The sequence below is a fragment of the Rhincodon typus genome, chromosome 5, assembly GCF_021869965.1.
Source record: "Rhincodon typus isolate 14 chromosome 5, sRhiTyp1.1, whole genome shotgun sequence".
Classification (NCBI taxonomy): domain Eukaryota; kingdom Metazoa; phylum Chordata; class Chondrichthyes; order Orectolobiformes; family Rhincodontidae; genus Rhincodon; species Rhincodon typus.
The window spans coordinates 83,723,442-83,751,181 of record NC_063336.1 but is presented as its reverse complement, the minus strand read 5'-3'; the positions used below and the strand labels follow the sequence as shown (position 1 = coordinate 83,751,181).

The 27,740-nt window shown below is 42.3% G+C and overlaps 1 protein-coding gene across 1 annotated transcript; it reads left to right on the top strand.

Moving 5' to 3' along the window:
* Positions 1-8,165: 8,165 nt before the first annotated feature.
* On the top strand, positions 8,166-22,059 carry dpy30 (dpy-30 histone methyltransferase complex regulatory subunit). The gene is made up of 5 exons (XM_048596578.1): positions 8,166-8,275; positions 17,980-18,026; positions 18,136-18,183; positions 19,618-19,760; positions 21,752-22,059. Exons 1-5 carry the CDS (start codon positions 8,266-8,268, stop codon positions 21,822-21,824), a joined length of 321 nt encoding a protein of 106 aa, XP_048452535.1. The 5' UTR covers positions 8,166-8,265; the 3' UTR covers positions 21,825-22,059.
* The last annotated feature ends 5,681 nt before the right edge of the window (positions 22,060-27,740 follow it).

Here is a 27,740-nt window from a genome sequence, read left to right as displayed (position 1 = left end):
GGAGGAACGCAGCAGGCCAGGCAGCATCAGAGGAGCAGGAAAGCTGACGTTTCGGGTCCAGACCCTTCTTTAGAAATGGGAGTTGGTTCACAATTTGAAGGTGATGAACTCAATATCAAGTCCAGAAGGCTGTGAAGTATCTAGTCGGAAGATGAGATGTTGTTCCTCCAGCAGGTCTGGCAGCATCTGTGTGAAGAAAGTAGAGTTTAATATTTTGAATCCGGTGACTCTTCATCACAACTGCTAGCAGCTAGGAAAATGTGTTATTTCTGCTGAAGCTGAAGTTGGGAAAGTGGGGAGCTGAAGGAGGATCTGAGCAGACAGATGAATCAATCAGATCGCCCTTCAGTCTTCTTTGATACAAAGAAAACAACCCAAATCTTTCCTCATAACTTTAAATTTTCCATCCCAGGCAGCTTCCTGGTGAATCTGCTGTGCAACCACTTCAGTGCAATCACATCCATCTTCTAGTGTGGCGACCAGAACTGTACACAGTACTCTCGCTATGGTTTCACCAAAGTTCTATGCAATTCCAAAATGACTTCCCTGCTTTTGTAATCTATGCCTCGATTGATAGGGGAAAGTGCCTTTTTCACCACCCTACTAATCCATGGACAAACACTCCAAGGTCCCTTTGCTCAATAGGACTTCCTGGTATCATGCAATTCATTGAATACTTCCTTGTCAAATTACTCCTTCTAAAGTGTATCATTGTTATGGACCAGACCAAACCCCCTCAAAATGTATTAATAAGATAGTCTTGACCTTAACTTTGTCTAATTTTATAGTTAAGTGAAAGGCGGTGCATTCCAGATATAATTTGATTAGTGAAACCACTCAACTTTAAGGAAAACACTTTATTTTTACACTACAATTAAAAAACAGACAAAATAAAAAGAAAAGAATTGGCTTAACTGTGACTGTATCAAAATGCTTAACAAAATAACATACATATATATTAACTGCTATTAATTAACTGTACAAATATAGTAACATCCCATTAACACACCCTTAGCAAAGGCACATTAGTAAAATAGATTGTCTCACATGCAATTCTAGCAGCTGAAAGAGAATGCCAGCTTTTACTCTAACAAAGAGAGGAATAAGAGCTTCTACATCCAGCTTCAAGACACCAGCGACTTGGAAAGCTAGAACTAAAAATCCTGATTCTGTGGGAGCTTGGCCCCACCCATTCAGGCTGCTTCTATTGTTCCAACTTTGAAAAAAAAAACCCAAGGCCTCACAAGCTGTTTCCTTTATTGGCTTTGAGCAGACCACTTGGCACATCTGCCTCAACCATCCTTCATAAAAAAGCCAGGACAAAATGCACCTCTTAAAGCCATAAGTATCTTCACAACCACCTTGTCCTGTTCAGGATTACATTCTATCTGCCACTTATCTGCCTAATTGACCATCCCGTTTATATCTTTTTGCAGCCCAAGACACTCAACTTCACCGTTAACCGTCCAACCAATCTTTGAGTCATCCGCCAACTTCCTAATTCAAACCACACACAGTCATCTATGTTATTTATGTAAATCACAAATAATAGGTGACCCAGACGGATCTTTGTGGTATGCTACTGCTCACTGGTTTCCAGTCATTAAAGCAGCCTTCTATCATCACCCTCTGTCTCCTACAATTGAGCTGATTTTGAATCCACTTTATCAAATTACTCTGTATCCTATGTACATTTGCTTCTTGATAAGTCTCCTGTGTGGGACCTTGCCAAAGGCTTTGCTGAAATCCACACAAACTACATCTATTGCACTACCCTCATCAACACATCTGGTCATCTCCTCAAAAAATCTGCAATCCCTTTACATGTCCATTCTCCATTTAGATGGTCTTAGGGCTTTCTGTTCCTTTCTGGGGAAAAAAGGCCTGAACAATCCCCATCCACCATCATCCTCCTCCACCTGGTTGAGCTAGTCCTCACTTTGAACAACTTCTCATTCAACTCATCTCATTTTCTTCAGATCAAAGTTATACCTGTCGCTTTATGGAGTACATGGAAAATTCCTTGTCCCAGTCCTATTCAATCCCCACCCAAAACTCTTTTTCCAGTATATCAATGACATCATGGGTGCTACTTCTCTCTCTCATCCAAAATTGAAAAAGTTTATCAATTTCACTTCCAATTTCCACTTTGCTCTGACTGTCACATGGTCAATTTCTAACTCCTCCTTTCCCTTTCCTGGCATCTCTTTTCTGGGGATAGGCTGGCCACCAATATCTAAGAGAAACTCCTGACTCCGACAGTTGCCTACAGATCCTGCTTCCTGTAAATAGGTTCAAGCAGGAGGTTTAGGGGAAATGCAAGGAAAAGGTTTTTACCCAGAAGGTGGTGGCAGTCTGGAATGCACTGTGCAGATCGGCAGTAGAGGCGAATTGCTTCACATCCTTTAAAACTACCTGAGTGGGCATCAACATCAAGGCTATGGGCCAAGTGCTGGTAAATGGGATTAGATTGAAGGTCAGGTGTTTCTCATGTATCAGTGAAAACTCAGTGGGATGAAGGGCCTCATCTGCACTGCATGATTCTATGATTCAAATACGCAATATCGAGTTCAATAATATTAGAGTCTGATCACCATCTCCCATGTTCTTACCCCAAACCCAGGTTTTGTCATCACATGAGCTATTACTACAAATACTCTTTCTCAGCTATTAATGGTCCCCATTAGCAGGTCTTGATTTTCCCAAGCTGACCTGTATCCATTCCTTTGTCTGCACAACTGTTGTTCTCTCTCTGTGGAAATGATCTCCACCTATCATTTAGTCTTTCCCACACTCTCAGCCCCATCTTCAGCAGAAATACCAACATTTTCCTAACTACAATCAGTTCTGAAAAAGGGTTACTGGACCTGAAATGTTAACTCTGCTTTCTGTCCACAGATGCTTCCAGACCTGCTGACCTTTTCCAGTAATTTCTATTTTTGTTCCATATAATGTGATAATGGGCCCAGGAATACATGTGAATGTGTGACTGTGCTAAAAGCAACCCATGTCATAATAGAACTAGGTTTAGGGTGGATAAAAAAAATGGAAGGATGGAATCAGGCTCTAAATTCAATATTGAGTTCTAGAAGCTGCAAGGTCCCCAAGCGAAACATGAGATGTTGTTTTCAAGCTTGCACTGAGGTTCACTCGTCAAGCCTGCGACAGAAATGTTGACCGGGGAACTTGGTGGTATGTTGAACTGGAAACTGGGGGGTCAGTTTTGCAGACAGGACATAGGTGTTCTGCAAAGCAGTCACCCAGTCTTCATTTCATCTCCCCTTTGTAGAGATGTCTGTCTAAAACTTCACCCTACAACTCATCCCTTCTCTTTGGGCTTATTGTCTCCTGTTGGAAGTTTCAGGTGTGGCCTTTGACCACATGCCTACTCGTTGCACAATTGCTGAGTGTTTCAGGGATTTTGTCCTCCCATTTCAATATTTAGCTCCCTATCTGCAGTAGAATATTGCTAGCACAGTTTCTAGTTTCTTTCTGCAACTGGGACACTTGAACATACGAAGATATGAATAAGGAGCAGGGATAGGCCACTAGGCCTCATTAGGTCATGGCTGATCTGATTACTCCACATTCCTGTCTACCCACAAGAACCTTTCATCCCTTTGCTTCGCAAGAATCTATCTATTCATGAGAAAAAAACTCTTTACTTTGGTGTTAAATTGGCAAGCCCTGATTTTGAAACAGTGATTCCGATGTCTAGATTCTTCCACAAGATGAAATATTCTTTTCACATGCACCCTGTAAAGATCCCTCGGGATTTTATATGTTCCAAACAAGTGTTCTCCTACTCTTTTGAACTCCAGTGGATACAGGAGTTGTTGGCTGGTTCGTTGAGCTGACTGGTTTTCGTGCAAACATTTTGTCTCCCTTCTAGGTAACATCTTCAGTGCTGTCTAGCTTCTGTTGAAGTGTCATTGTTCTCCCCTGCTCTGAATTTATATGGTCCAGTCTGTCATGGTGGGTAGTCCTGCTTCTGGTTTTGCACCATAGTGGTATGTAGATGGAGTCTAATTCAACATGTTTTTTTATCACACTGGTAGTTGAAAACCAAATGTCCAGGAATTCTCATGCATGTCTTTGTTTTGCTTATCCAAGTACTGTTACTTTGTCCCAGTCAAACTGATATCCTTTTATGTCGGAGTGTATTGAAATGAGGGAGAGTTGGTCATGCCGTTTTGCTGCGAGTTGGTGTTCATGTATCCTGGTCTGTCCTATGTAGTGTTTCTTGCAGTTGCTGCATGGTATTTTGTATATCACATTTGACCTGCTCATTGTGGGTACGGGGTCTTTTGTCTTTGAGTGTAACTGTCAAAGTGTGGCTGTTGGTTTGTATGCTATCATTATTCCAAGAGGTTGTAGGAATCTTGTAGACAGTTCTGATGTGTTTCTAACATCGGGTAGTGTGGCCAGTGAGTTGGGGCGTACAGAGTCTTCTTGGTGTTGTTTACTTGCCAGGCATCGGCAGTCAAAGCTTTTAGGATACCCATTGTTCATAAAGACTTTGTATAGGTGTCCCCATCATCTTTGCGCAGCTCCGGGGTGTTGCTGTGTGTTATCACTCATTTAAACAGAGTCTTGACACAGATGTGTTTGTGGATGCTGGGGTGGTTACTTTTGCAATTCAGGATTTGGTCTGTGTGTGCAGTCTTTCTGTATACGCTGGTAAGGAATTCACCATTGTTCGTCCCATCATTACATCTAGAAACGGAAGTTGACTGTTCTTTTCTTCCCCAGTGAACTTAATTCCAACGAATGTGCTGTTAATAAGGTGATGTGTTTCTTCTAAGTTTGCTCGTGTAATGATCACGAATCAGTGGATCCAAGTGTATCCAGTGGATACAAGCCTCACCTGTCCAACCTTTCCTCACAAAATAACCCCCCTATTTCAGACATTAGTATAGTAAATTTTCTCTGAATGCATTTACATCCTTCCTTAACTAAGGAGACCAACACGGAAGCATGGTACTCCAGATATGGTATAACCGAAGCATAACCTCCCTCATTTTGATTCAAATCCCCATACAATAAATTATAACAATCTATTAGCTTTCCTAATTACTTGCTGTACCTGCATACAAACTGTTGTATTACAGCATAGATTCTAGAGGACACAGGCACAGTAGTGTAAGAGAGTTACATGACATCGAATTGTGTGATGTTTTGATTTAACGGTACCTGCCACACCTGCAGTCACTCTCTGTGTAATGAAGTCAGTGTAATTTGTTAAGCCAATCAGCTGTCTATATATGTACATAATTACAGTAACATCAATAAACTCAGAACCATGATTAATTGTCAATTTCAGGATTTTCATGAAGAGGTGTTCCTGTATAAGTTCTAGTGAGTTATCTCTTGCAATTCTGTGCCACTCACCTCATTATGTATGCACATTACGTCTATGGTGCCTGCTACTGCTATCAGGCACTCACCAGTGTTGGAAGTCCTCGCCACTGCCAGGAACCTGTAGAATTCCTGGCACCAGTGCCATTTTTAATACGCAGCTGGGAACCAGATCTAGCACTCCCTTCCATTCCACCTTCTGACCCTCCCTTCCAGCCACCAACCAGATTCATTCCTCCCATTGACCCACCGGGTCATACCTACCACCAGAGTCCACCTATCACCACCATTCTACCTCCACCCCTCCCCCCCATCTTTATCTGCAGCTTGCCCTACCCCCACATCCAGTCCTTAAGAAGGGTATTACCCGAAACATTGCTCCTTTCCTCCAGATGCTGCCTGACCTGCTGTGTTCTTCCAGCCTCCTGTTTGTCCATGCTGTCAGTCAACAGCTGTCCTTCAGTTTCCTGTGTGTGAAGAAATGTCCCAAAGAAAGCTCAGCAAGAGAAGTTGGCTCCCCACTTCACCAACAGGGACTTGGAGGCCATCCTGGTAGGCGGGTGCGGTGATGCAGAGGAAGGCTGACCCTCTTTCTTCAGGGCCACCATAGGAAACCACAGCATCAGACCCTGACAGCCAGGTCTGAAGTTGCCATTCAGGTCAGTGCAATGTCTGTGGTCTGGAAGAATTCCCATCTGTGCAGAAAAATGGTTAATGACATTCTACACTCTGCAAGTGTAAATGTCACCATTGTCTCTCTGCTACCTCATACTCTCTAGCTCTGCTACTGTACCCACCTCCCACTAACAGTCGTGTTTACTGTCATGATTGTATGAAACATCTTCCCTCACTTGTTTATACCGATCCTAATCACTCTAGATGAATTATCCAGCATGGCCTCTGCACTGCCTAGTCACATATTTGGAACACCTCTCCATCTTTCCCTCACTACCAACAGCATTGCCAGCCATTTCTATCTCATTCAATCCTTCTCTTTGTCTCATTCCAGAAGAAAACATCTCTTCATAATTCAGCAAGAGCCAAAATGGGTGGTGGAGTGCCCAACATTCATTCCTTAGGAGAAGAGGATCTCCTTATCAGGACAGGATCATGATTGCTCACATAGTGATACGAAAGTCTCCATACCTACGAAGACCTGCCACATCTCGACAGTTGGTTGAGGAAGAAACACCCAAGGTCACTGGTGCTCAGAGGATTGCTGGAGTCCAGGCAGGAGAAAACCCCTGAGTATTGGATTTCATTCAAGGAGCGCCAGGCAGGTTTGTCAGAAGCATTGGGCAGACTAATTCCAAGGTTATCGAAGTCCACAAATGATTTCTGCACCATAAGGGCAGCATCTCTTAGAATCCCTATTGTGCAAAAAAGGGGCATTTAGCCCATCAATGTGCACTGACCTTCAGAAGACCACCCACCCTGACGCAGCCCCCACCCTGTCCCCATAACTCAGCATTTATCATGGCTAATCCACCTAGTCTGCACATCCCTGGACACTACAGAGTAATTTAGCATGGCCAATCCATCTAACATGCACATCTTTGGACTGTGGGATTACCTGATGGAAACCAATGCAGACACCTTGAGAATATGCAAACTCTACACGGTCACCTGAAGTTGGAATTGAGGTTGTTGACTTGCTCACTGAGCTGGCTTGTTCTCGTTCAGACGTTTTGTCACCATGCTCGGTGGACCCTCTGATGAAGCGGTGTTATTCTACTCCGCTTGGAATTTTTACTGTTTGGTCCGTTATGGTGAGTAGTGTCATTTCCAGTTTTGATCTGTATGGGTTTGTATCTGGGGTCCAATTCTATGTGTTTGTTGATTGCATTATGGGTGGAGAACGGTTGGAATTGAACCTGTGTGAAGCAACGGTACTAACCACTGAGCCACTGTGTTATCCATCTCTGCAGAGAAATAGAATTAACATTTCAAGTCTGGCATGACTTCTTCAGAACTCCAGTTTTATATCCATACCATTGCTGCCTCTAGCACACAAGCATCTGGCTGCCTCCATTGACAGGTTGGTGGCTGCCATTCAACGCCAAATCCAGTACACTCATTGTCAGCTGGATATGTTCACTGACTTGCACTCCATCACTCTAGCCATTGGTGCTCAGCACCGAGAACAATATCAATTTCCTCCCTTCATCTCCTTGTCTTTTTACCTCACTTTCCTCCTTTAACATTCTCCATAAGATGTACCTTTTTGACAAAACATTTGGTCATCTGACCTGAGCGGCAAGACATATCTTCTTACGTAGCTAGGTTTCATATTTAGCATGAATCTTCTGTAAAGTGCCTCGGGGTGTTTTATATTGTTTAAGACACTACCTATATTTTCTGAAGAGGGTCCAGACCCGAAACGTCAGCTTTCCTGCTCCTCTGATGCTGCTGGGCCTGCTGTGTTCATCCAGCTCTGCACCTTGTTATCTCAGATTCTACAGCATCGGCAGTTCCTACTATCTCTGCACCTGTATGCAAGATGCTGTTTTGCCCTCAAACCTTGCTGATTTGGAAATGAACTGAACTGAACTGAACTGACGTGGCCAGGCATCATATATACGTTCACCTTTAACTGAACTGTAGTTTATCATGTTAATGATAATATTGCTCCACGAGTCTTTTATTCAATAATTTCCCCAGCCAACATTTGACACTTGAAGCCACGACAATGTTACAACCACCTGCTTTGTACCGCCTCCTGGCTGCCAGGACTGAGCATGCGTCGCCCCGCCCACTCAACTGTAGCCAATACCCTTCATCTTCTCAAAAGTGATAACAGTCGGACCAATCGAAGCTCGCGTCCAATGGAGGCTAGGATAGTGACGACCAATCGCCGAGCTCGTCTCACCGGGGACGGGAAGTAGTGCGTAGAAACGGTCAACAAACATGGCGGAAGGTAGGTGCTTCAGATTTGAGCCAGGTCTCCTTTTTTTTTAAAAAAAATACAATTTGGCTGCTTGTTTTATCTGGGCGAGCTGGAGGCGGCGTTCTGAGCCACCAGAATGGCCGAGGTCGAATTCCCTGAAGTGACGATGAGTATTCTGTACTAAATGTAGTCAGGCTATCTCAGCCTATGAGATCTTAAAGACCCGCTGCTCTAGGTTTCTCAGCGCTGCGTTAGCTTCCCCGACCTCCTTCTACACTTGACCGTCCCCCTTGTCTACACTGAGGTGTTTCTTCCCGGCTTATTGCCAGAAGTTTGTGAGGCAGAGGTGAATGCTAGATAACAGCGCGACGATTTGATGTTAGCAACAACTCTTATTGACTCTCACTGGCTCCTGGTTTCGCCCAGCGCCTTATAGCCTTCTATGCTCACTTATCCGTTCTCTGCATCTTATCCCAGCCCCATTAGTCACTTCTTGTGTATTGTGGACACAGTACTGCACTGTCAGCCTACGTTGTATTCAACTTTCTGGAGACTGCTTGAAGCTGTGATATAAGGCTGCAAAAGGCAATTTTCTGAAGAAGGGTCTAGGCCCGAAACGTCAGCCTTCCTGCTCCTCTGATGCCGCTTGGCCTGCTGTGTTCAACCAGCTCTACACCTTGTTATCTTGGCCCTTTGAGCCGACATTGTCATTTAATTCCACCTTCCTTCACTAACCCCTTGTCTACTTACTTGAGCCCACAGCTGATTTGAAATCCCTTTACATTTTACTTAAATTTTCAAATTCATGTTGGTTTTCTTTTCAAATCAGCTCAAATTCCATAATTTGTGGCAGTCATTGTATTGAAGGAGGGACACTATTTTAGTCAAGGCTGGAACTTTCCAAAGCAAAGTTGAATATTGCTTCAGAGAGAAGCATGTTGCAGAAGTTTTTCATCTTGCACTCATTGGGACAAATACATTACCAAATTTCAAATTTCTAACAATTTATAGGAGAAAACGTTTAGCTGACAAGTTAACAAAGATATTTTAGGCTCCTAGTGCCTGAGTAACTTTTAAGGTTGGAAGGGTTGAACATATTCCTTCTGTCTATTGCGAGAGGTTCTAGAAAGCATAAATGAGTCACACTATAAACTCAACTGATTAACAGCTACACTAAGAACCAATATAACGTAATGTGCTCATGACTGCATAATGAATGCTCCTCAACTGGAGAACCACCTAATAGTAGGCCTTTGGTTTTGGATTTTGCAAGGGTGGTCTGGTTGAGTGTGGTCTGTACGCTACCTGTTACAAACAATGAAAGTACATGTAATTTGATCCGATTAACCAATTGGTGGGACATTTAGCCTATTTGTTAAGATAATTTAAAAAAAGAGAGAACTGTGGATGATGGAAATCAAAACCAAAGCAGAAATTGCTGGAAAAACTCAGCAGGGCCCTTCTTAGGAAGAGTACCCGAAACATTAACTTTGATTTCTCTCCACAGATGCTGCCATTAACTTTGATTTCTCTCCACAGATGCTGCCACACCTGCTGAGTTTTTCCAGCAATTTCTGTTTTGGCCTTAAGATAATCAGATGAACTTAACATGGTTGGCTTATATTTTCTGGAAGTGATATACAGTCATATTCAGGGACCTGAGATAACAAGGTGTAGAGCTGGATGAACACAGCCGGCCAAGCAGCATCATAGGAGCAGGAAGGCTGACGTTTCGGGCCTAGACCCTTCTTCAGAAATGGGGGAGGGGAGGGGAAGGGAAGGGGGTTCTGAAATAAACAGGGGGAGATGGATAGATGAGAAGATAGGTGGAGAGGAAACAGACAGGTCAAAGAGGTGGGGATGGAGCCAATAAAGGTGAGTGTAGGTGGGAAGGTAGGGAGGAGCTAGGTCAGTCCAGGGAGGACGGGCAGGTCAAGGAGCGGGATGAGGTTAGTAGGTAGGAGATGGGGGTGCGGCTTGAGGTGGGAGGAGGGGATAGCTGGGCTGGTTTTGGGATGCGGTCGGAGGAGGGGAGATTTTGAAGCTTGTGAAATCCACATTGCCACCATTGGGCTGCAGGGTTCCCAAGTGGAATATGAGTTGCTGTTCCTGCAACCTTCGGGTGGCATCGTTGTGGCACTGCAGGAGGCCCAGGATGGACATGTCGTCTGAGGAATGGGAGGGGGAGTTGAAATGGTTCGCGACTGGGAGGTGCAGTTGTTTATTGCGAACCGAGCTTAGGTGTTCTGCAAAGCGGTCCCCAAGCCTCCGCTTGGTTTCCCCAATGTAGAGGAGGCCACAACAGGTACAGCGGATGCAGTATACCACATTAGCAGATGTGCAGGTGAACATCTGCTTGATGTGGAAAGTCTTCTTGGGGCCTGGGATGGGGGTGAGGGAGGAGGTGTGGGGGCAGGTGTAGCACTTCCTGCGGTTTCAGGGAAAAGTGCCGGGTGTGGTGGGGCTGGAGGGGAGTGTGGAGCGGACAAGGGAGTCACGGAGAGAGTGGTCCCTCCAGAAAGCAGATAAGGGTGGGGAGGGAAAAATGTCTTTGGTGGTGGGGTCGGATTGCAGATGGTGGAAGTGTCAGAGGATGATGCGTTGGATCCGGAGGTTGGTGGGTGGTAAGTGAGGACGAGGGGGATTCTTTTTTGGTTGTTATTGCAGGGACGGGGTGTGAGGGATGAGTTGCGGGAAATGCGGGAGACCTGGTGGAGGGCGTTCTCGACCACTGAGGGGGGGGAGTTGCGGTCCTTGAAAAATGAGGACATCTGAGATGTACGGGAGTGGAATGCCTTATCCTGGGAGCAGACGCGGCGGAGGCGAAGGAATTGGGAATAGGGGATGGCATTCTTGCAGGAAGGTGGGTGGGAGGAGGTGTATTCTAGGTAGCTGTGGGAGTCGGTGGGCTTGAAATAGATATCAGTTTCCAGGTGGTTGCCCGAGATGGAGACAGAGAGGTCCAGGAAGGTGAGAGAGGTATTAGAGATGGTCCAGGTGAACTTAAGGTTGGGGTGGAAGGTGTTGGTGAAGTGGATGAACTGTTCAAGCTCCTCATGGGAGCACGAGGCGGCGCCGATACAGTCATCAATGTAACAGAGGAAGAGGTGGGATTTAGGGCCAGTGTAGGTATGGAAGAGGGATTGTTCCACGTAACCTACAAAGAGGCAGGCATAGCTTGGGCCCATGCGGGTACCCGTGGCCACCCTCTTTGTCTGTAGGAAGTGGGAGGAATTGAAAGAGAAGTTGTTGAGGGTGAGGACGAGTTCGGCTAAGCGGATGAGGGTGTCAGTGGAGGGGGACTGGTTGGGCCTGCGGGACAGGAAGAAGCGGAGGGCCTTTAGGCCATCTGTATGGGGAATGCAGGTGTATAGGAACTGGACGTCCATGGTAAAGATGAGGTGTTGGGGACCGGGGAATTGGAAGCTCTGGAGGAGGTAGAGGGGGTGAGTGGTGTCACGGACGTAGGTAGCGAGTTCCTGGACTAAAGGGGAGAAAATGGAGTCCAGATAGTTGGAGATAAGTTCGATGGGGCAGGAGCAGGCGGAGACAATGGGTCGACCAGAGCATTCAGGCTTGTGGATTTTGGGAAGGAGATAGAAGCGGGCGGTGCGGGGTTGGGGAACAATGAGGTTGGAGGCCGTGGGTGGGAGGTCACCTGAGGTGGTGATGTTGTGGATGGTTTGGAAGATGATGGTTTGGTGCTCGGGGGTGGGGTCATGATCAAGGGGGCGGTAGGAGGAGGTGTCGGAGAGTTGGTGTCTGGCCTCGGCGATGTAGAGGTCAGTGCGCCATACTACAACTGCGCCTCCCTTGTCCTCGGGTTTTATGATGAGGTTGGGATTGGAGCGGAGGGCTGCACGTTCTGCGGGGGAGAGGTTGGAGTGGGTGAGAAGGGTGGAGAGGTTGAGGCAATTGATGTCTCGACGGCAGTTGGAGATGAAGAGGTCGACGGAGGGTAGGAGGCCTTGGGGTGGTGTGCAGGAGGAGGGGGTGTGTTGGAGGCGGGAGAAGGGGTCAGGACAGGGAGGATTAGGCTCACGGTTAAAGAAGTAAGCGTGGAGGCGGAGGCGGCGGAAAAACTGCTCTGTCCAAATGTGACCGTAACTTCCCCCACTCAGTCGTCGAGAATGCCCTCCACCGAGTCTCCCGCATTTCCCGCAACTCATCCCTCACACCCCGTCCCCGCAATAACAACCGAAAAAGAATCCCCCTCGTCCTCACGTACCACCCCACCAACCTCCGGATCCAACCCATCATCCTCCGACACTTCCACCATCTGCAATCCGACCCCACCACCAAAGACATTTTTCCCTCCCCACCCTTATCTGCTTTCCGGAGGGACCACTCTCTCCGTGACTCCCTTGTCTGCTCCACGCTCCCCTCCAGCCCCACCACACCCGGCACTTTTCCCTGAAACCGCAGGAAGTGCTACACCTGCCCCCACACTTCCTCCCTCACCCCCATCCCAGGCCCCAAGAAGACTTTCCACATCAAGCAGATGTTCACCTGCACATCTGCTAATGTGGTATACTGCATCCGCTGTACCTGTTGTGGCCTCCTCTACGTCGGGGAAACCAAGCGGAGGCTTGGGGACCGCTTTGCAGAACACCTATGCTTGGTTCGCAATAAACAACTGCACCTCCCAGTCGTGAACCATTTCAACTCCCCCCTCCCATTCCTCAGACGACATGTCATCCTGGGCCACCTGCAGTGCCACAACGACGCCACCCGAAGGTTGCAGGAACAGCAACTCCTATTCCGCTTGGGAACCCTGCAGCCCAATGGTATCAATGTGGATTTCACAAGCTTCAAAATCTCCCCTCCCCTACCGCACCCCAAAACCAGCCCAGCTCGTCCCCGCCTCCCTAACCTGTTCTTCCTCCCACCTATCCCCTCCTCCCACCTCAAGCCGCACCCCCATCTCCTACCTACTAACCTCATCCCACCCCTTGACCTGTCTGTCCTCCCTGGACTGAACTATCTCCTCCCTACCTCCTCACCTACACTCACCTTTACTGGCTCCATCCCCGCCTCTTTGACCTGTCTGTTTCCTCTCCACCTATCCTCTCCTCTATCCATCTTCTATCCGCCTCCCACTCTCTCCTATTTATTTCAGAACCCCCCTCCCCTCCCCCACTTCTGATGAAGGGTCTAGGCCCGAAATGTCAGCCTTCCTGTTCCTATGATGCTGCTTGGCCTGCTGTGTTCATCCAGCTCTACATCTTGTTATGTCAGATTCTCCAGCATCTGCAGTTCCTACTATCTCTGATACAATATTCAGGGACCTGTTGCCTGGAATATGCTCAAGCCTTGTACCTTTCCTAATTACCTAAAAGCTTAGGGAGCTGATAGTTCCTTGTTGCTTTCTTTGTGACAATGCCTCAGCCAGGCAGAACTTGCCAACCAGTCAACATCAATTTCTTCTCTAGTATTTATTGTTATGAATGTTTAAAATTTAGCATTCTTGTTTGTCCTGATATCAGAATGAAAAGCAGCAGCAGCAACATGTCTCTTTTCATCAATATTCAAGTTCTGTACTAGCAATAATCACAACTCATTCTCCTAAACTCTGGTGACGAGAGGTCTGGTCAACCTCCACTGTGCACCCCCTGGGGAAAATACATCCTTCTTTAGGTAAGGGAACCAAAACTGTACACGATATTCCAGGTGTTGCCTCACAATTATCTGTACAATTGTGACATCTTTACTCTTGTATGCAAATCTTCTGTGATAAAGGCCAACATACCATTTGACTTCCCAGTTGCTTTCCGGTCCTACATGCTAGCTTTCGTTGAGTTAGTACTTCGGGTCCCTTTGCCCGCCTTACACTTAGTAATCTCTCTCCCTTTAAGAAATACTTTGCACCTCTGTTCTTCCAACAAAATGGATAACATTTATCCACATTATATTCCATCTGCTATACTACCCATTTACTCAGCCTGTCCAAACCCTCCTGAAGCCTCTTTACATCATCTTCGTAACATTCCTATGTAGTTTGTGCCATCTGTAAGCCTGAAAATGTCCCAAAATCCAAATCCTTAATATGGGTTATGAATAGCTGAGGCCCAAGCGCTGATCCTAATGTTATCTCACTGGCCACAGCTTAAAAACCTGAGAATTATCTTTTTATTTCTCGTTTTCTTTCCACTAAACACTGCTCAGTCTATTAAAGGCAAGGATGCTGGATATCTGAAACAAACACAATGCTGCAGAAACTCAACGGGTCTGGTAGCATCTGTGGAGAGAGAAACAGTTAATTTTTTTGAGTCTGGTATGACTCCTCAGAACTAGAAGGTGACAGAAAATAGTTTTATTGAATACTCTTGACAGAGGCAGAAGGGAAGCAAGAGGGCAAATGGTGTACAAGTCCTTTGCAAAAGATGAAGTGTTGTTAGAACAAGAAAGCTATTAAAGGGTGAAATTTGGTGTGAAAGGGAGAAACTAGGTCCTTTTCTACTAAATAAACGAGTAAACAACACAAATACAACACGGCTATGGGGGAAAAGGGATGGGAGGGAATGTAAGAAAGTGAAAGCAGAAATTGGTCAAAGAGAGACAAGCTCAACCAGGTGAAGGAGGGTGGTCGTGGTGAACAGAGACTGTAGGCTTTTTTTCAAGGAAGAAATCTTTATACTATCCTGGTGGGGAATAGTTGAATGAAGGGATTGCACATCCATGGTGGAGAAAGTGGCTAAAACCAGAAAACTGGAAATTTTGGAACCAATGTAAAGTATCAAAAGAATCACAAATGTAGGTGGGAAGAGACAGAACAAGAGGGAGAAAAGAAATAGTCAAGACAAGAAGAAATTAGTTTAGTGGGGCAGGAACAGTCTGAAATGATAAATCTGCCATGACAGTCCACTTTGGGAAGGACATGGCAGCGGGCTGTATGGGCTCAGGTGACTGAGATGGGAAGCTGGATGGTGGGAGTGGGGTTGGAGAATCTCCAGAAGAGAGAAGGTCCATGACAGTCCTAGAAACAATAGCTTGATGGAGGGGTCATATTGCAAGAGGTGTCTGAGTGTTGGCCCTCAGCTTCTGCCCAGTAGAGGTCTCTAAGCCCAGATGATGCACCACCCTTATGGCAGATTTGATAATAAGATTGGGGTTGGTCTTGAGCAACCATCATCCAAGCCATCTGCTCTCTTGCTCCTACTTTGCCTCTGTCAAAAGTATTAAAAAAAAACCTATTTTATAACACCTTTCAGTTCTGAAGAAGAGTCTTGCCAGACTTAACATTAACTCTGTTTCTCAATCCTCAGTCTATGTATTACCAACTATCTCTGATGCTCTAATTTTTTTCCTAACCACCTGGATGGCACCTTATTGAAAGCTTTCTGAGAATTCAAATACACACATCCATTGTAAATGTTGATTGTTATTTAAGAAAAGTGAAAGAGAAGTTAGGAAATTATAAATTTATCAGTCTGTTGAAGTGTATAAATAGGAACAAAGTGACTGAACACAAGGAAATTTGAGCCTATTAAAGAAAACTAGTCTGGATTTAGAAAGGATAGATTATGTAGAGTCACAGGTCTACAGCACATAAAAATGCTCTTCAGGCAATTGAGTTTGTGCTAGTCAGAAACAACTACCTATTTTAGTACCATTTTCCAGCACTTGGCCTATAGCCTTGTATGCCTTAGCATCACGTATACATCTAAGCACCACTTCAACGTTATGAGGGTTTCTACCTCTACCACCCCTAACAGGTAGTGAGTTCCAGATTCCCATCTTCCACTGAGTGATAGAAGAATTTCTTCATATTTCCTCTAAACCTTCTAATTTGTACCTTGAAATTATGCTCCCAGTCATTGATCACTCCATCAAGGGGAAAAATTCCTTCCTGTCTACCCTGTCTGTGCGCCTCATTTTGTACAGGCAGTCCTCGGGTCGCAAATGGATTCCATTCTGCAGTCCATTCACATATCAATTTGTGTGCAAATTGGAAAACAATGTAGGACAATATAAAGATCCTGTTCCTAAATACAGAAAATGTTTGCATGGCGAGACTAAAATTACGCCCTTGTATGAGATTGCATTCGTAAGTATGAGTGTTCATAAGTCAGATGTTTGTAAATTGGGAAACCTCTATACATCTCATAGGATATGGGCATTGCTGGCTGGGCCACCATTTATTGCCTGTCCCTAATTGCCCTTGAGAAAGTGATGAGCTGCCTTCTTGAATCCCTCCAAATCATTGTAGAGCAGCGTATGCTTCCTTGAGTGGTATGCTGTTTTCAGTCTGTTTTATCCTAAAATTACCCTTGCCAAAATCCCAATCATCTTTCTTAACTTCTGATTTCTTTTTTAAATCTATCCTTCAATTTGATAATATAATCATTGGATTATTAAGAGGCATACCACTGATTGTTAAATCTAACATGAGTGCCCTTTTGTTTGTTCTAAATATGTTGTTCCAGAAAATAACGAGTGCTCTCAAAATTTACTATCTGACTTGAGCCTCTTAGTATGTGAAAAATACTCTCCCATTACTACAACTCTGCTTTTGCTATTCATCTCGCAACACATTCTTACTTGTCATTGCTTTCTGGTGACCTAGAGACAACACTCTGTTTTACCTCAGTTCTGACCATAGATAAATGAAAGCAATCAGCAAAAACTATGTCCTTTCTTCCTAATGTAGTAATATTATCTTGAATCAATAAGACTGCTCTCCTACCAGTTTCTGTTATCTTTCTGAAAACGTTATACTTGGAACATTTAACTTCCAATCATCAGTGGCTTGAAAGCATGACTATCATGTCATACTCTAGAATGTGTATTTGTGCTTCTAATTCAGTCGATTTAGTTTTATACAATTAATATACAAAACATTTGCTCGGGCAAGAAGTCCTACTTGTCATCTTGGGTTTATGCTGTTTTTCTCACATTGTTTAACTTGATTCTTATTTGGAAATTTGTTGTTATTAGTGTTCCCATAATCTGGAGTAATGTATATTACTATGACCTTAACTCTACAATTTTTGCTGTCGCTTCTCACTGAGCCACTCCCTGTCCTACAAAATTTATTAAACTCTTCATTACATCAGATCTTCTGCCAGCCTGGTTCAGATGCAGACTGACATATTTGTACAACTATCGCCTGACCCAGGGAATGAGCCAATATCCCTTAAAATCAAACTTTTTCTTCCCAAAACACCTTTTTTAGCCACATGTTCATCTTCCTGTTTGTTCCAATGCCAATTAGAATGTGGCTTTAGTAATAACTGAGATTGTCACCCTTGAGATCCTACTTTATTATTTCGATCCTGACTTATCTAAGTTTATTACTCTTTCCCTATGTCATTGGACCTGAAATGAACATCATAACTGGATTGTCTCCCATCCTTTCCAGGTATGTTGAAATATTCCCTACCCTGGCATCAGGTTGGCAAAACACATTTGACATTCCTGGTGGTGATTACAGAGGATGCTATCAGTACACATTATTATTTGTTTCATTCCATCGCTATTGTTGTCATCAGGTTCCCAACCTCCAGATTCAGTCAGTGAACGTGTCTGCCATAATCAACAGGAGTATTTGCTTGTATAAGTGGAATGTATCCGGTTATCAGAAAACAACAGTTGTATTTGCCAGAATTTGCTTGATGCTTTTATTAAGATTTGATGGACCTTCAGCATGTAGGAATTTTTTGCCCTGACTTATGTGGATAAAGAACTGTGCTGAGACATGATTTAATTTTATTGTCATGTCTTTACTTCCTTAGAGCACAGTGAAACGCTTGCAGAACCAAACCTGGAAGGACAGATGCAGGTAATACGAGACTGGAATTAAGTGAGACACAAGAACACAAATATCTTGTCTTTTATTTGGCTAGGACAAAAATTGTACTGTTCTCCGACAATGTCTGTCTTTTTTTCAGATATCAGAAAATCCTCACGCGGAGTACGGTCTCTCTGAGAATGTGCAGGTACTAAACTGAGCCATGTGGTAGTTTACTCCAGAGGCAGCTTCACACACTGTCAAACCTATACATATACAAGTTTACTTGTGCAATTAAATTGAAGTTATCTTCAATACGTTGCCCTGTATAATCATATGTATTTGGTAAACCTTCATTAACTTTTGTTAAAGCTTTCCTAATCTAGTCTTAGGGATTGTTTGCAGACATTCCAGCCAGCAAATATGAGTCAACAGTAAGTATGAAATAAAGCTAATGGGGCTTGGGATTTTAAAATACTGTTTGTCATGAATATTTGGAGGAAGTATAAAATTTTATGCTGCTCTTTGGTCTTCGCACCTTATGCGATCTATATGTAATTACCTTTGTGTAAACTGCGTGGCATTTAACAATAAGTGCTATTGTATTCATAGATTAACAAATACCATTAAAATAAATTCAATTTGAATTAATTTAAATGCTTAAAACTCAGGATTGCGTTTGCACATTTGGATGAATTATGGAATATTATAAATCATAACACCTCCCTGGTTATTATTTTTCATTAAACTTTGCCTAGTCTCCTATTTAGGTCTCCATGGCTGTGCCATTATTCCACATAGTGCCAAGTGAATCAGCCAGGAGAACTGATACAGCTTGGTTTTTAGAACTGTTTCTGTGAATGCTTAGATGAAGTATATTAACTATTTTATGCTCTTCTCTTAAGGTTCTTGGCTATTTTGACTGCCCTCTTGATCAGTCTTTCCTGGTATCTATTAAGTGACGCTACTGCTGTAAAGTGCATTTGGGCAGTATGATACTTTAAATTAAAGCCTTGCAGTTAAGTAGTCCAGTGATCTTTAAGTGAGAACAATATACTGCAGAAACTGGAAATCTGAAATGAAAACAGAAAAAGCTGGAGAAACTCAGCAGGTCTGACAGCATCTGTGGAGACTGTTAATGTTTTGAATCCAATATGACTCATCAAAACTGAGCACACTGATATTTGCTGTTTGTGCTCACAAATGAGCCATGGACACTTGAGTGAGTCAAAGGTGCATCACGAAGAATATAATTTCAAGGGTTTGTTTTGGGTTATACAGTGTTTTGCCACAGATTTAATTCCCTCCTCAACCCACAAACTTTGATTTGATCTCCATTGTACTTCAGTAGAAGGTGTTTCCTACAATAATTGCCCTAAGCCCCCCCTCACTAACTAGTCAGAATAGTATTTGCCTGGGAATGTTTACTTTTCCTTGTGGAGGTTAGTAGAAGAGTAATGCAGGACAATCATAAATCCCATTTTTAAAATGCATGAAGGAACATCTTTTGTATTGAACTTTGTTAGTGATCATTGATAGCAATCCTATTTGCCTTACAAACTACATTAGAACACTTTTTTGTTGAAGATGTACCATGAGGATTAAAGTTAAAGCTTTCTTTATTTTTTCCTGAATGGAATAGAGGATAGTTGAGAATGAAAAACTGAATGCGGAGAAAACATCTAAACAGAAAGTGGATCTGCAGTCCCTTCCAACTCGGGCGTATCTGGATCAAACAGTGGTACCCATTCTTTTGCAAGGCCTCTCAGTTCTGGCAAAAGAAAGGTAAGATGCTTATGAAAAGTGAGTGTATATGGCTGTTGGGGTCATGATTGTTTAAAATTCACCCTTATATGCACCATTGCAAAGGCTGAGAGCATTCTTTCATAAGTTACGGGATGCCTGGGAGCTTATGTTTCACATCTACTTCTTTCTCTTGTAAAATGAAGAAAGAAACAGTACTTCTGAATTCTGTTAATGCTGTGAGCATCACTCTGGGGTATAGTTCACAAGGTAATGACCAGCATGTTTTCATGGTATTTAGCACTTTAACAATTTGGATATGGTAGGGGTGGGGGACTACCTGATTTCTATGACTCCAGGATTTTGCACTTTTCTCCCTTTTTTTTTAAATCTTAATGTAAGTAATGTAAGTTCTTAATTTCAAAATGGATTTATTAGCTGTGACATGCAATGCATTGCTGTTTATTACAGAATGTGTACAGGCAGGGGTCACTCTAGAATTCATGGAGCAAAGTCCCACTGTGTAGCTAAATCTGGGATTACCTCATTCTTTTGAGTTTACATCAACAAAATGTACATGTTGAAGCCTGTGTAGGACAACAGTTTTATTCAAAGTATTGTTTTTATGCTGGAGGCAAGTATATCGGATCACTGCTATTTCTGATCCAGATTAATAACAAGGACTAGATTTACCGACATAATTTCAAAATTTCCAGATGAGACAAAACTTAGAAGTGCACTAACACTGATATAGGGAGTAATAGCCTTCAAGGTGATATAGATAGACAAATGAAATGTGAGGGCATGTTGCAAATGAAATTCAACATAACAAATTGTGAGGTGATACAATATTTTAGTAGAAAGAATGAGAGAATATTATAAATGGCACCATTTTAAAAACTTTTGAATGAAAAGAATGACCTGGGACAACTAGTGCACAGCTTATTAACCATGGCAGGACAGTTTAACAAAGCAATTAATAAAATGTATAGGGTCCTGGATTTTACGTTTCCATTTATAGAGTACAGGTGCCAGGAGGTTTTGTGTAAAAGTTCGTGGAAAACTCCCAGCTGGAGTATTATGTCAGATTTTGGGCACGATACTTTAGGAAGGATATGTAGATTTTGGAGAAGATAAAAGAATGAGACTTGACTTTTGTTTTAGTAGTCAGAATTTGGATGTAATGGACACAGATACAACTGGAGCTTTTGCAAAGGAATTGAATGACTACTTTTAAGAAGAAAAATTGCAAGGATCGGGGGAAACAATGGAGTAGAGGGCCTAACTACTTTGTTCTTTGAAGAACAGGCACAGAGCTGTTGGGAAAAATGACCTTTTTTTACAGCAGTATACCTTGTGCCAGAATCTTGTGTTAATTGTAATCTCAAAATTCCTTAAATTCTTTTCATCCTATTGTCTTACCCTTGCATCTTTATAGTTAGTCTGCATACAAAAAACATATCTGCAATTGAAAATTTGTAATAATAGGCTAACAGAGTGGATGTGATGAAAATTGGGAGTAGTTATCCAACGTTTCTCTAATTTTGGGATTTTCCTAATTCTCCAGTTTAGTTTTCAGAAAATTAAATATCAAAAGGAGCAGAGAAATTGTTAATTTCTCTCAAGTATCTGAAAGTTAAACTTCAAATTGAACTTTCTCAGAATTCGGTGTGGGCAACATTATACCAACTTCTACACATTTGTCAAGGTTTGGTTATTTGTTTTAAATAGTTTTGAACTTAAATTCCAAATGAACCTTTTCTCCGCAATTAGCTATGACTAAAGGCAACTTCAGTTAATCTCCTTTCAAGTGTGACCAAAACACAGTTGTTACAAACGGGTTTATGGTTTCAGATGAATTCAATTTGATGCAACCACTAATTAATGAAGGAAATATCTTGTGCAAAGCCTTGTACTTGTACGTTTTCATGAGATAAATTTGCGCATTGGTTGTTCCTTAACATGAAGTTTGCAATTTTAAAAATAGACACATAGTTTACCATAAAATACTGTTTATTCTGTCTTATTTCCAGACCTCCCAATCCTATTGAATTCCTGGCCGCATACCTTTTGAAGAACAAGTCACAGTTCGAAGAGAGAAATTAGCTTGCATGGAAAATGCAAAACTGAAGACTTCATCGGATCCATTTGCAGTTGCAAAGAAGGCGGTGACTCTAGAATATCATGGTTTGTGAAAGCAAATCAGGAAAAAAAACAAGACCAGGATATGCATAAAGTGGCTCATAATTCATCTAAAGTGTGGTAACTGTGCATAGCTCATCACCATTTTCGGTTATTTATGTAAACATTGTGATGTTAAATAAACCACTTTGTGTTTTTACATTGGTTCAATAATGTGCAGTTCTTTGCTTCACTCTGTCTTCAGAAAACACTGCCTTACTTGACATTTTCTTTTGCAGGGAGTATACAAGTAAGTCTGGAATAGTATTTGAGGGGTTAAAGGATTATGGTTAAAGCAATGTGATAGAAGGGTAGATGTGAAACAGGCTTAAATTATTGTGCTGGGCAGGAAACCAAACAGGACAATGGGAAATCTTAAAATGGAGATTAAGAAGTGAACTAGTGAAAAGAAAGAATAAAAGGGATAATGAGAAAAGCCATCCAGTGGCATAAAAGGAAAATAATTGAGGATACTAAAGATAAAATAATTAGAACCATCTTAAGGATGTTAAGTACAAAAGAATTGGAGAACAGCAAAGACCAATCAGTTGGAAACAATGAGTTTGTGGAGGATGCAGGTGTGGTGAAAATGTATAATTTGTGAGTTTTACAGTGATAGAAGTTACTATATAGCCATAAGGAGATGACAGAATAAATGTCAGATAACAAAAGAATTTGGATATGGAAAAACTGAACATATTCAAAATAGATGTTAACTGGCTTTGATGGAATGCATCCTTCTGTTAAAGAAAGCAGAACTAGAAACCCTCTCAATCCAATTTTTCAGTCTTCTAGTTGTGCAATAATTACTACTGCAGATTGGTAGGTAACTAATGCAATGCCTGTGTTCAAGATGTGAAAAAGGAGGATAAACTGGCTAACTATAGACTAATTACAGAAATGTTTGTTATGGATAAATCTTAGGTTGAAGTTAGTGAGCATTTAAAATGTGCAGCAGTATCACAGTCAGCCAATGCTTTGCATCGTGGATCGGTAAACACCAAGCTACACAAATCCTGTTTACCTGCACTTAATTTTGTTTTAAAACTGGCATGTGTTAGAAATTGGATACATCAAAAGAATGCAGCAAATCCAGCATAATGGCTTTTCAAAAGATATTAACTGAATTGTCGGACATTTTTCTGCAAGTTACACATATGGTGTAAGGAAGTAAAGCCATGAGGATAACGAGTTTATTGCCAGAAACTCCGGTTAAGGTAGGCAGGTGCTTCTCAATTTGTAGAACACAGTCTTATTGCTTTTTTTTTCCAAAATGTATTTGGAATTAGAAATTGGAACATAATGCTGAAACTACCTGATGCACATATCAGTAAGGAATTTGGGGTAATAACAAGGAAAGCTATAATAGACAGCTGTTGAAAGTTTTTTGGCTTCACTGCGATCAGCATCAGTCGTTATTTGGTCCCAATCCCACATTCTGGCAACAGCACAATGCCTAACCTTTATCAATATATTCAACAGAAAAAGCACTCATGACATACAAACAAATTTGTGCCGTTCATCCATGACAATGCTTGTATCCCTCAAATCTTTACGACCGCTTACATTTTGGTGAAACAAGACCAAAGCTCAGCATTATTTCTTGGGCAGAAAGTGACCACACAGGACAACTTTTGTGACTGGACTCAATTATTAGAACTTGTACATTTAATCAAAAAATGCTGCATTTCTATAAAACTTCAGTTATTTTGCTTCACCTAAGGTAATTTATAATTTGCTGAGGCTGAAGCTGGACCAAAGCTGCCTTCAGTTTTAAAAACTTAACCCTCCGTTTCTGGGTACACACTTCTAAAACATTAACATTAGATTAATAGCAACTCTGCACTTTGGGGAAATTAGTGGTTGTATCCAACAACAGTACACACAGAGAAGTAAGTGAATAGATCAGGTGGATATTCTGGAGAGAAAGTTGAGCACTCAGCCAAGCTAGGATAGCCGGAGGTAAGGTCAATTTCAGAAGGCCATAAACCAAGTATTTCAGTTGGCAGCCAGTTTTTTTTTCTGGCAAATGTGTTATGAATTCCAATGGTACAGTACTGAGACACTCCTTGGCCCATCATGCCTGTGCCAGCTGTTTGGAGGAGTATGATTTATAGGGATGGTTTTCTAGAACACACTGGAGAAGCTCACTTGAGGACATGCTAAATGGCAAATGTGCATTTCTTCATGGTGCAAAATCTTAAGATCAGTCAACCGTGACAAAAAGTAATTTCAGGTTGTATTAAGATGATAAGGAATAAAGTTATCAGAAATTATAGTAATTCTGAGGATCGGGAGGTTTAAAGAAAAAACAAAAAAGGACCAACAAACTAATAAGGAAGGGAGAACAGAATGTGAATGTAATCTAGCAAAATAATTGTAATTGTAAAAGCTTCTGTGGGTACGTAAAAAGAAAACATTTGCTTAAAGCAAATGTAGGTTCAATACAGGTAGTCAGGAGAATTTATAATGGGGAACAGAAATGGCAGATAAGCTAAATTATTACTTTTGTGCAGAGTACTTCCTAAATGATAAGAGGATGGAAAGTGTAGATGTACAAATGGTAATAGGAGTCCTTGTCAGTAAGTCAATTAAGACGAATGTGTAGGTTCAGTAAGTATTTAGGAAGATCAATCAAATGTTAGCCTTTATTACAAGAGAATTTGAGTACAGTAGTGAAGTCTTGTTTCAATTGTATGGGAGCTTGGTTAGACAGCACCTGGAGTTGTGTTGTTTGATTTCCTTATCTCAGGAAAAATATTATTGCCATAGACAGAGTGTAACAGAGGTTCACCAGACTTGTTCCTGGGATGGGAAGATTATTTTAGGAAGAGAGATTAGGCAAACTCGGTCTCTGTTTCCTAGAGTTTCAAAGAATGACAAGTTGAACCTGTCATTAAAACCTACAAAAATACAAAAGGCATAGACAGGGTAGATACAGGGAAGATGGTTCCCTGGTTTGGGGAATCTAGAATCGGGGCACAACTTAAAAATAAGGGGAATGCCTCTTCAACGGAGATGAGGAGAAATCTTTTTACTCAGAGGATTGTGAAGTCTCTACCTTTATAGACAGCCCTGGAGCCGAGTCCTGGAACATGTTTAAGGTGGAGATTGATAGATTTTGGATTATCAATAGCAGACAGGGTTATGGGAATGGGATAAGTAAAAGACATTGAAGCATTTGATTAGCCATGATTATATTGAATGGTTGCTTCCATTCTTATCTTCCTGTTCAGTTCTCCAATCTATCTTAACTGAAATTTCTCATCTATGGAACCATTCTTGCAAACCTCTTCTGCACACTCCCCAATGCATTCACAATTTTTCAATTTTCCACCTCCAGTACGGTGTAGTTATCTGGACACTTTTATGCATACTACCAATATAGTTTTCCCCTCTTGCTACCTCAATTACTGATTTATTTGATAAGATGTCACATCAAAAGTTCCTGCAGAAAATAAGTGCCCATGGTGTCGGTGATGGCAAATTGGCTGGATAACAAGGAGTCAGAAGGCATAAATGGGTCTTTCTCAGGTTGGCAAAATGTAATAAAAAATATTTTTTAGGCCTGTCGAGCCTGCACCACTATTCAATACAATCATGGCTGATCATGCAATCTCAGTAACCCATTCCCACCCTCTCCCTATACCCTTGATCCCTTTAATCGCAAGGGCCACATTCAGCTCCCTTTTGAATATATCTAATGAACTGGCCCCAACAGCTTTCTGTGGGACAGAATTCCACAGGTTCACAACTCTGAGTGAAGAAATTCTTCCTTATCTCGGTCTTCCTTATCTCTGGCTTACCCCTTATTCTTAGACTGTGACCCCTTGTTCTGGACTTCCCCAACATTAGGAATATTCTTCCTGTATTAGCCTGTCCAGTCCCATCAGGATTTCGTATGTTTTTATGAGAATCCCCCTTCATTCTTCTAAATTCCAGCAAATACAAGCCCTGTCGACCCAGTCGTTCCTCATATATGTCAGTCCTGCCATCCTGGGAATCAGTCTGGTGAACCTTCGCTGGACTCACTCAATAGGAAGAATGTCCTTCCTCAGACTAGTAAACTAAAACTGCACACAACACTCAAGTTGTCACCTCACCAAAGCCCTGTATAACTGTAGCAAGACATTCTTACTCTGATACTCAAATCCTCTCGCTATGAAGGATAACATGCCATTAGCTTTCCTCACTGCCTGCTGCACCTGCATACCAACCTTCAGCGACTGTTCCACCATGACACCCAAGTCTCGGTGCATCTCACCTTTTTCCTAAACTTCCACCATTCAGATAATAATATGCCTTCCTGTTTTTGCAACCAAGGTGGATAAATGTGGATAACCTCATATTTATCCACCTTATATTGCATTTGCCAAGTATTTTCCCACGCAGCCAGTCTGTCCAAGTCACCCTGCAGCCTCGTGGCATCCTCCTGACAGCACACACTGCCACCCAGCTTAATGTCATCTGCAAATTTGGAGATATGGCATTCCTTCATCCAAGTTGTTAATGTATATAGTGAACAGCTGAGGTCCCAGCACTGAACCCTGCGGTACCCCACTCATCACTGCCTGCCACGCTGGAAAGGACCCATTTATTTCCAACTCTCTGCTTCCTGTCTGCCAACCAGTTCTCTACCCATGTCAATACGTTAGCTTCGATACCATGAGCTTTAATTTTGCTTACTAATCTCTTGTGTGGGACCTTTTCAAAAACGTTTTGAAAGTCCAGACATGCAACATCTACTGATTCACCAGTGTCTACTCTATTGGTCACATCCTCAAAAAATTCCCAAAGATGTGTCAAGCATGATTTCCCTTCAGTGAATCCTTGCTGACTAGGACCGATTCTGTCACTGCTTTCCAAATGTTAATGAGTGGTGTGCCACTAAGATCAGTGCTGGGACTTCAAATCTTTATGATTTATATAAAAGGACAGAATGTAAAGTTGCTAAATTTGGTGGTGTTACAAAGCCCTGTAGGAAAGTAAGGAGTGAATAGGACAAAGGGATGTAGATTGGTTAAGTAAGCGGGCAAAGATCTGGCAAATGGAGTAGAGTGTGTGAAGTTGTCCATTTTGGCAGAAAGAATAAAAGTAAGCATATTATCTAAATGTTAGGAGATTGCAAAACTGAGATGCAAAGGGATCTGGTGCCCATGTGCATGAATCACAAAAGGTTAGTGTGCAGGTAGAGCAAGTTTTTAGGAAAGGCAATAAATGATAATATTCTATTAAAAGAGGAATTGAAAATAAAAGTAGAGAGGTTATACTGTTATATGGGGCACTGGTAAGACAACATCTAGAGTCCTATATACAATACTGGTCACCTTATTTAAGGAAGGATGTAATAAATTGGAGGCCATTCAGGGAAGGTTTACCAGAATAGTAGCTGGAATGTGAGGATTTATTTTTATTATTCTTTCACAGGATGTGAGCATTACTAGCTAAGCTAACGTTTATTGCCCCTCCCTAATTTCCCAGAAGGCAGTTAAGAGTCAACCACATTACTGGGGGCCTAGAGTCACATCTAGGCCAGCAGTTTCCTTCCCTAAAGGCTATTAATGAACCAGATGGCTTTTCCTGAGAATCAACAATGTTTTCAAGGTTATCATTACACTCAATTTCTGATTTTTGTGAATTCAAATTCCACCATTTGACCATGCTTGATTTGAACCCAAGTCCCCAGACCATTACATGGGTCTCCAGATTAACAGTCCAGCAATAATATCACTTGGCCACCACCTCTACTCTAATTAGAAAAGATAGGATGCGGTGCGCTTGTATCTAGTGGAATTTGGAAGTGTAAGAGGTGACTTGATTGAAACATACAATTCTAAGGGG

What these genes read in the sequence shown, in the direction of transcription:
- dpy30 (XM_048596578.1), top strand. An exon ending in ACCTGGAAGGACAGATGCAG is followed by an intron (nt 18,027 to 18,135) that starts GTAATACGAGAC and finishes TCTTTTTTTCAG; the next exon opens with ATATCAGAAAATCCTCACGC. An exon ending in GTCTCTCTGAGAATGTGCAG is followed by an intron (nt 18,184 to 19,617) that starts GTACTAAACTGA and finishes TGAATGGAATAG; the next exon opens with AGGATAGTTGAGAATGAAAA.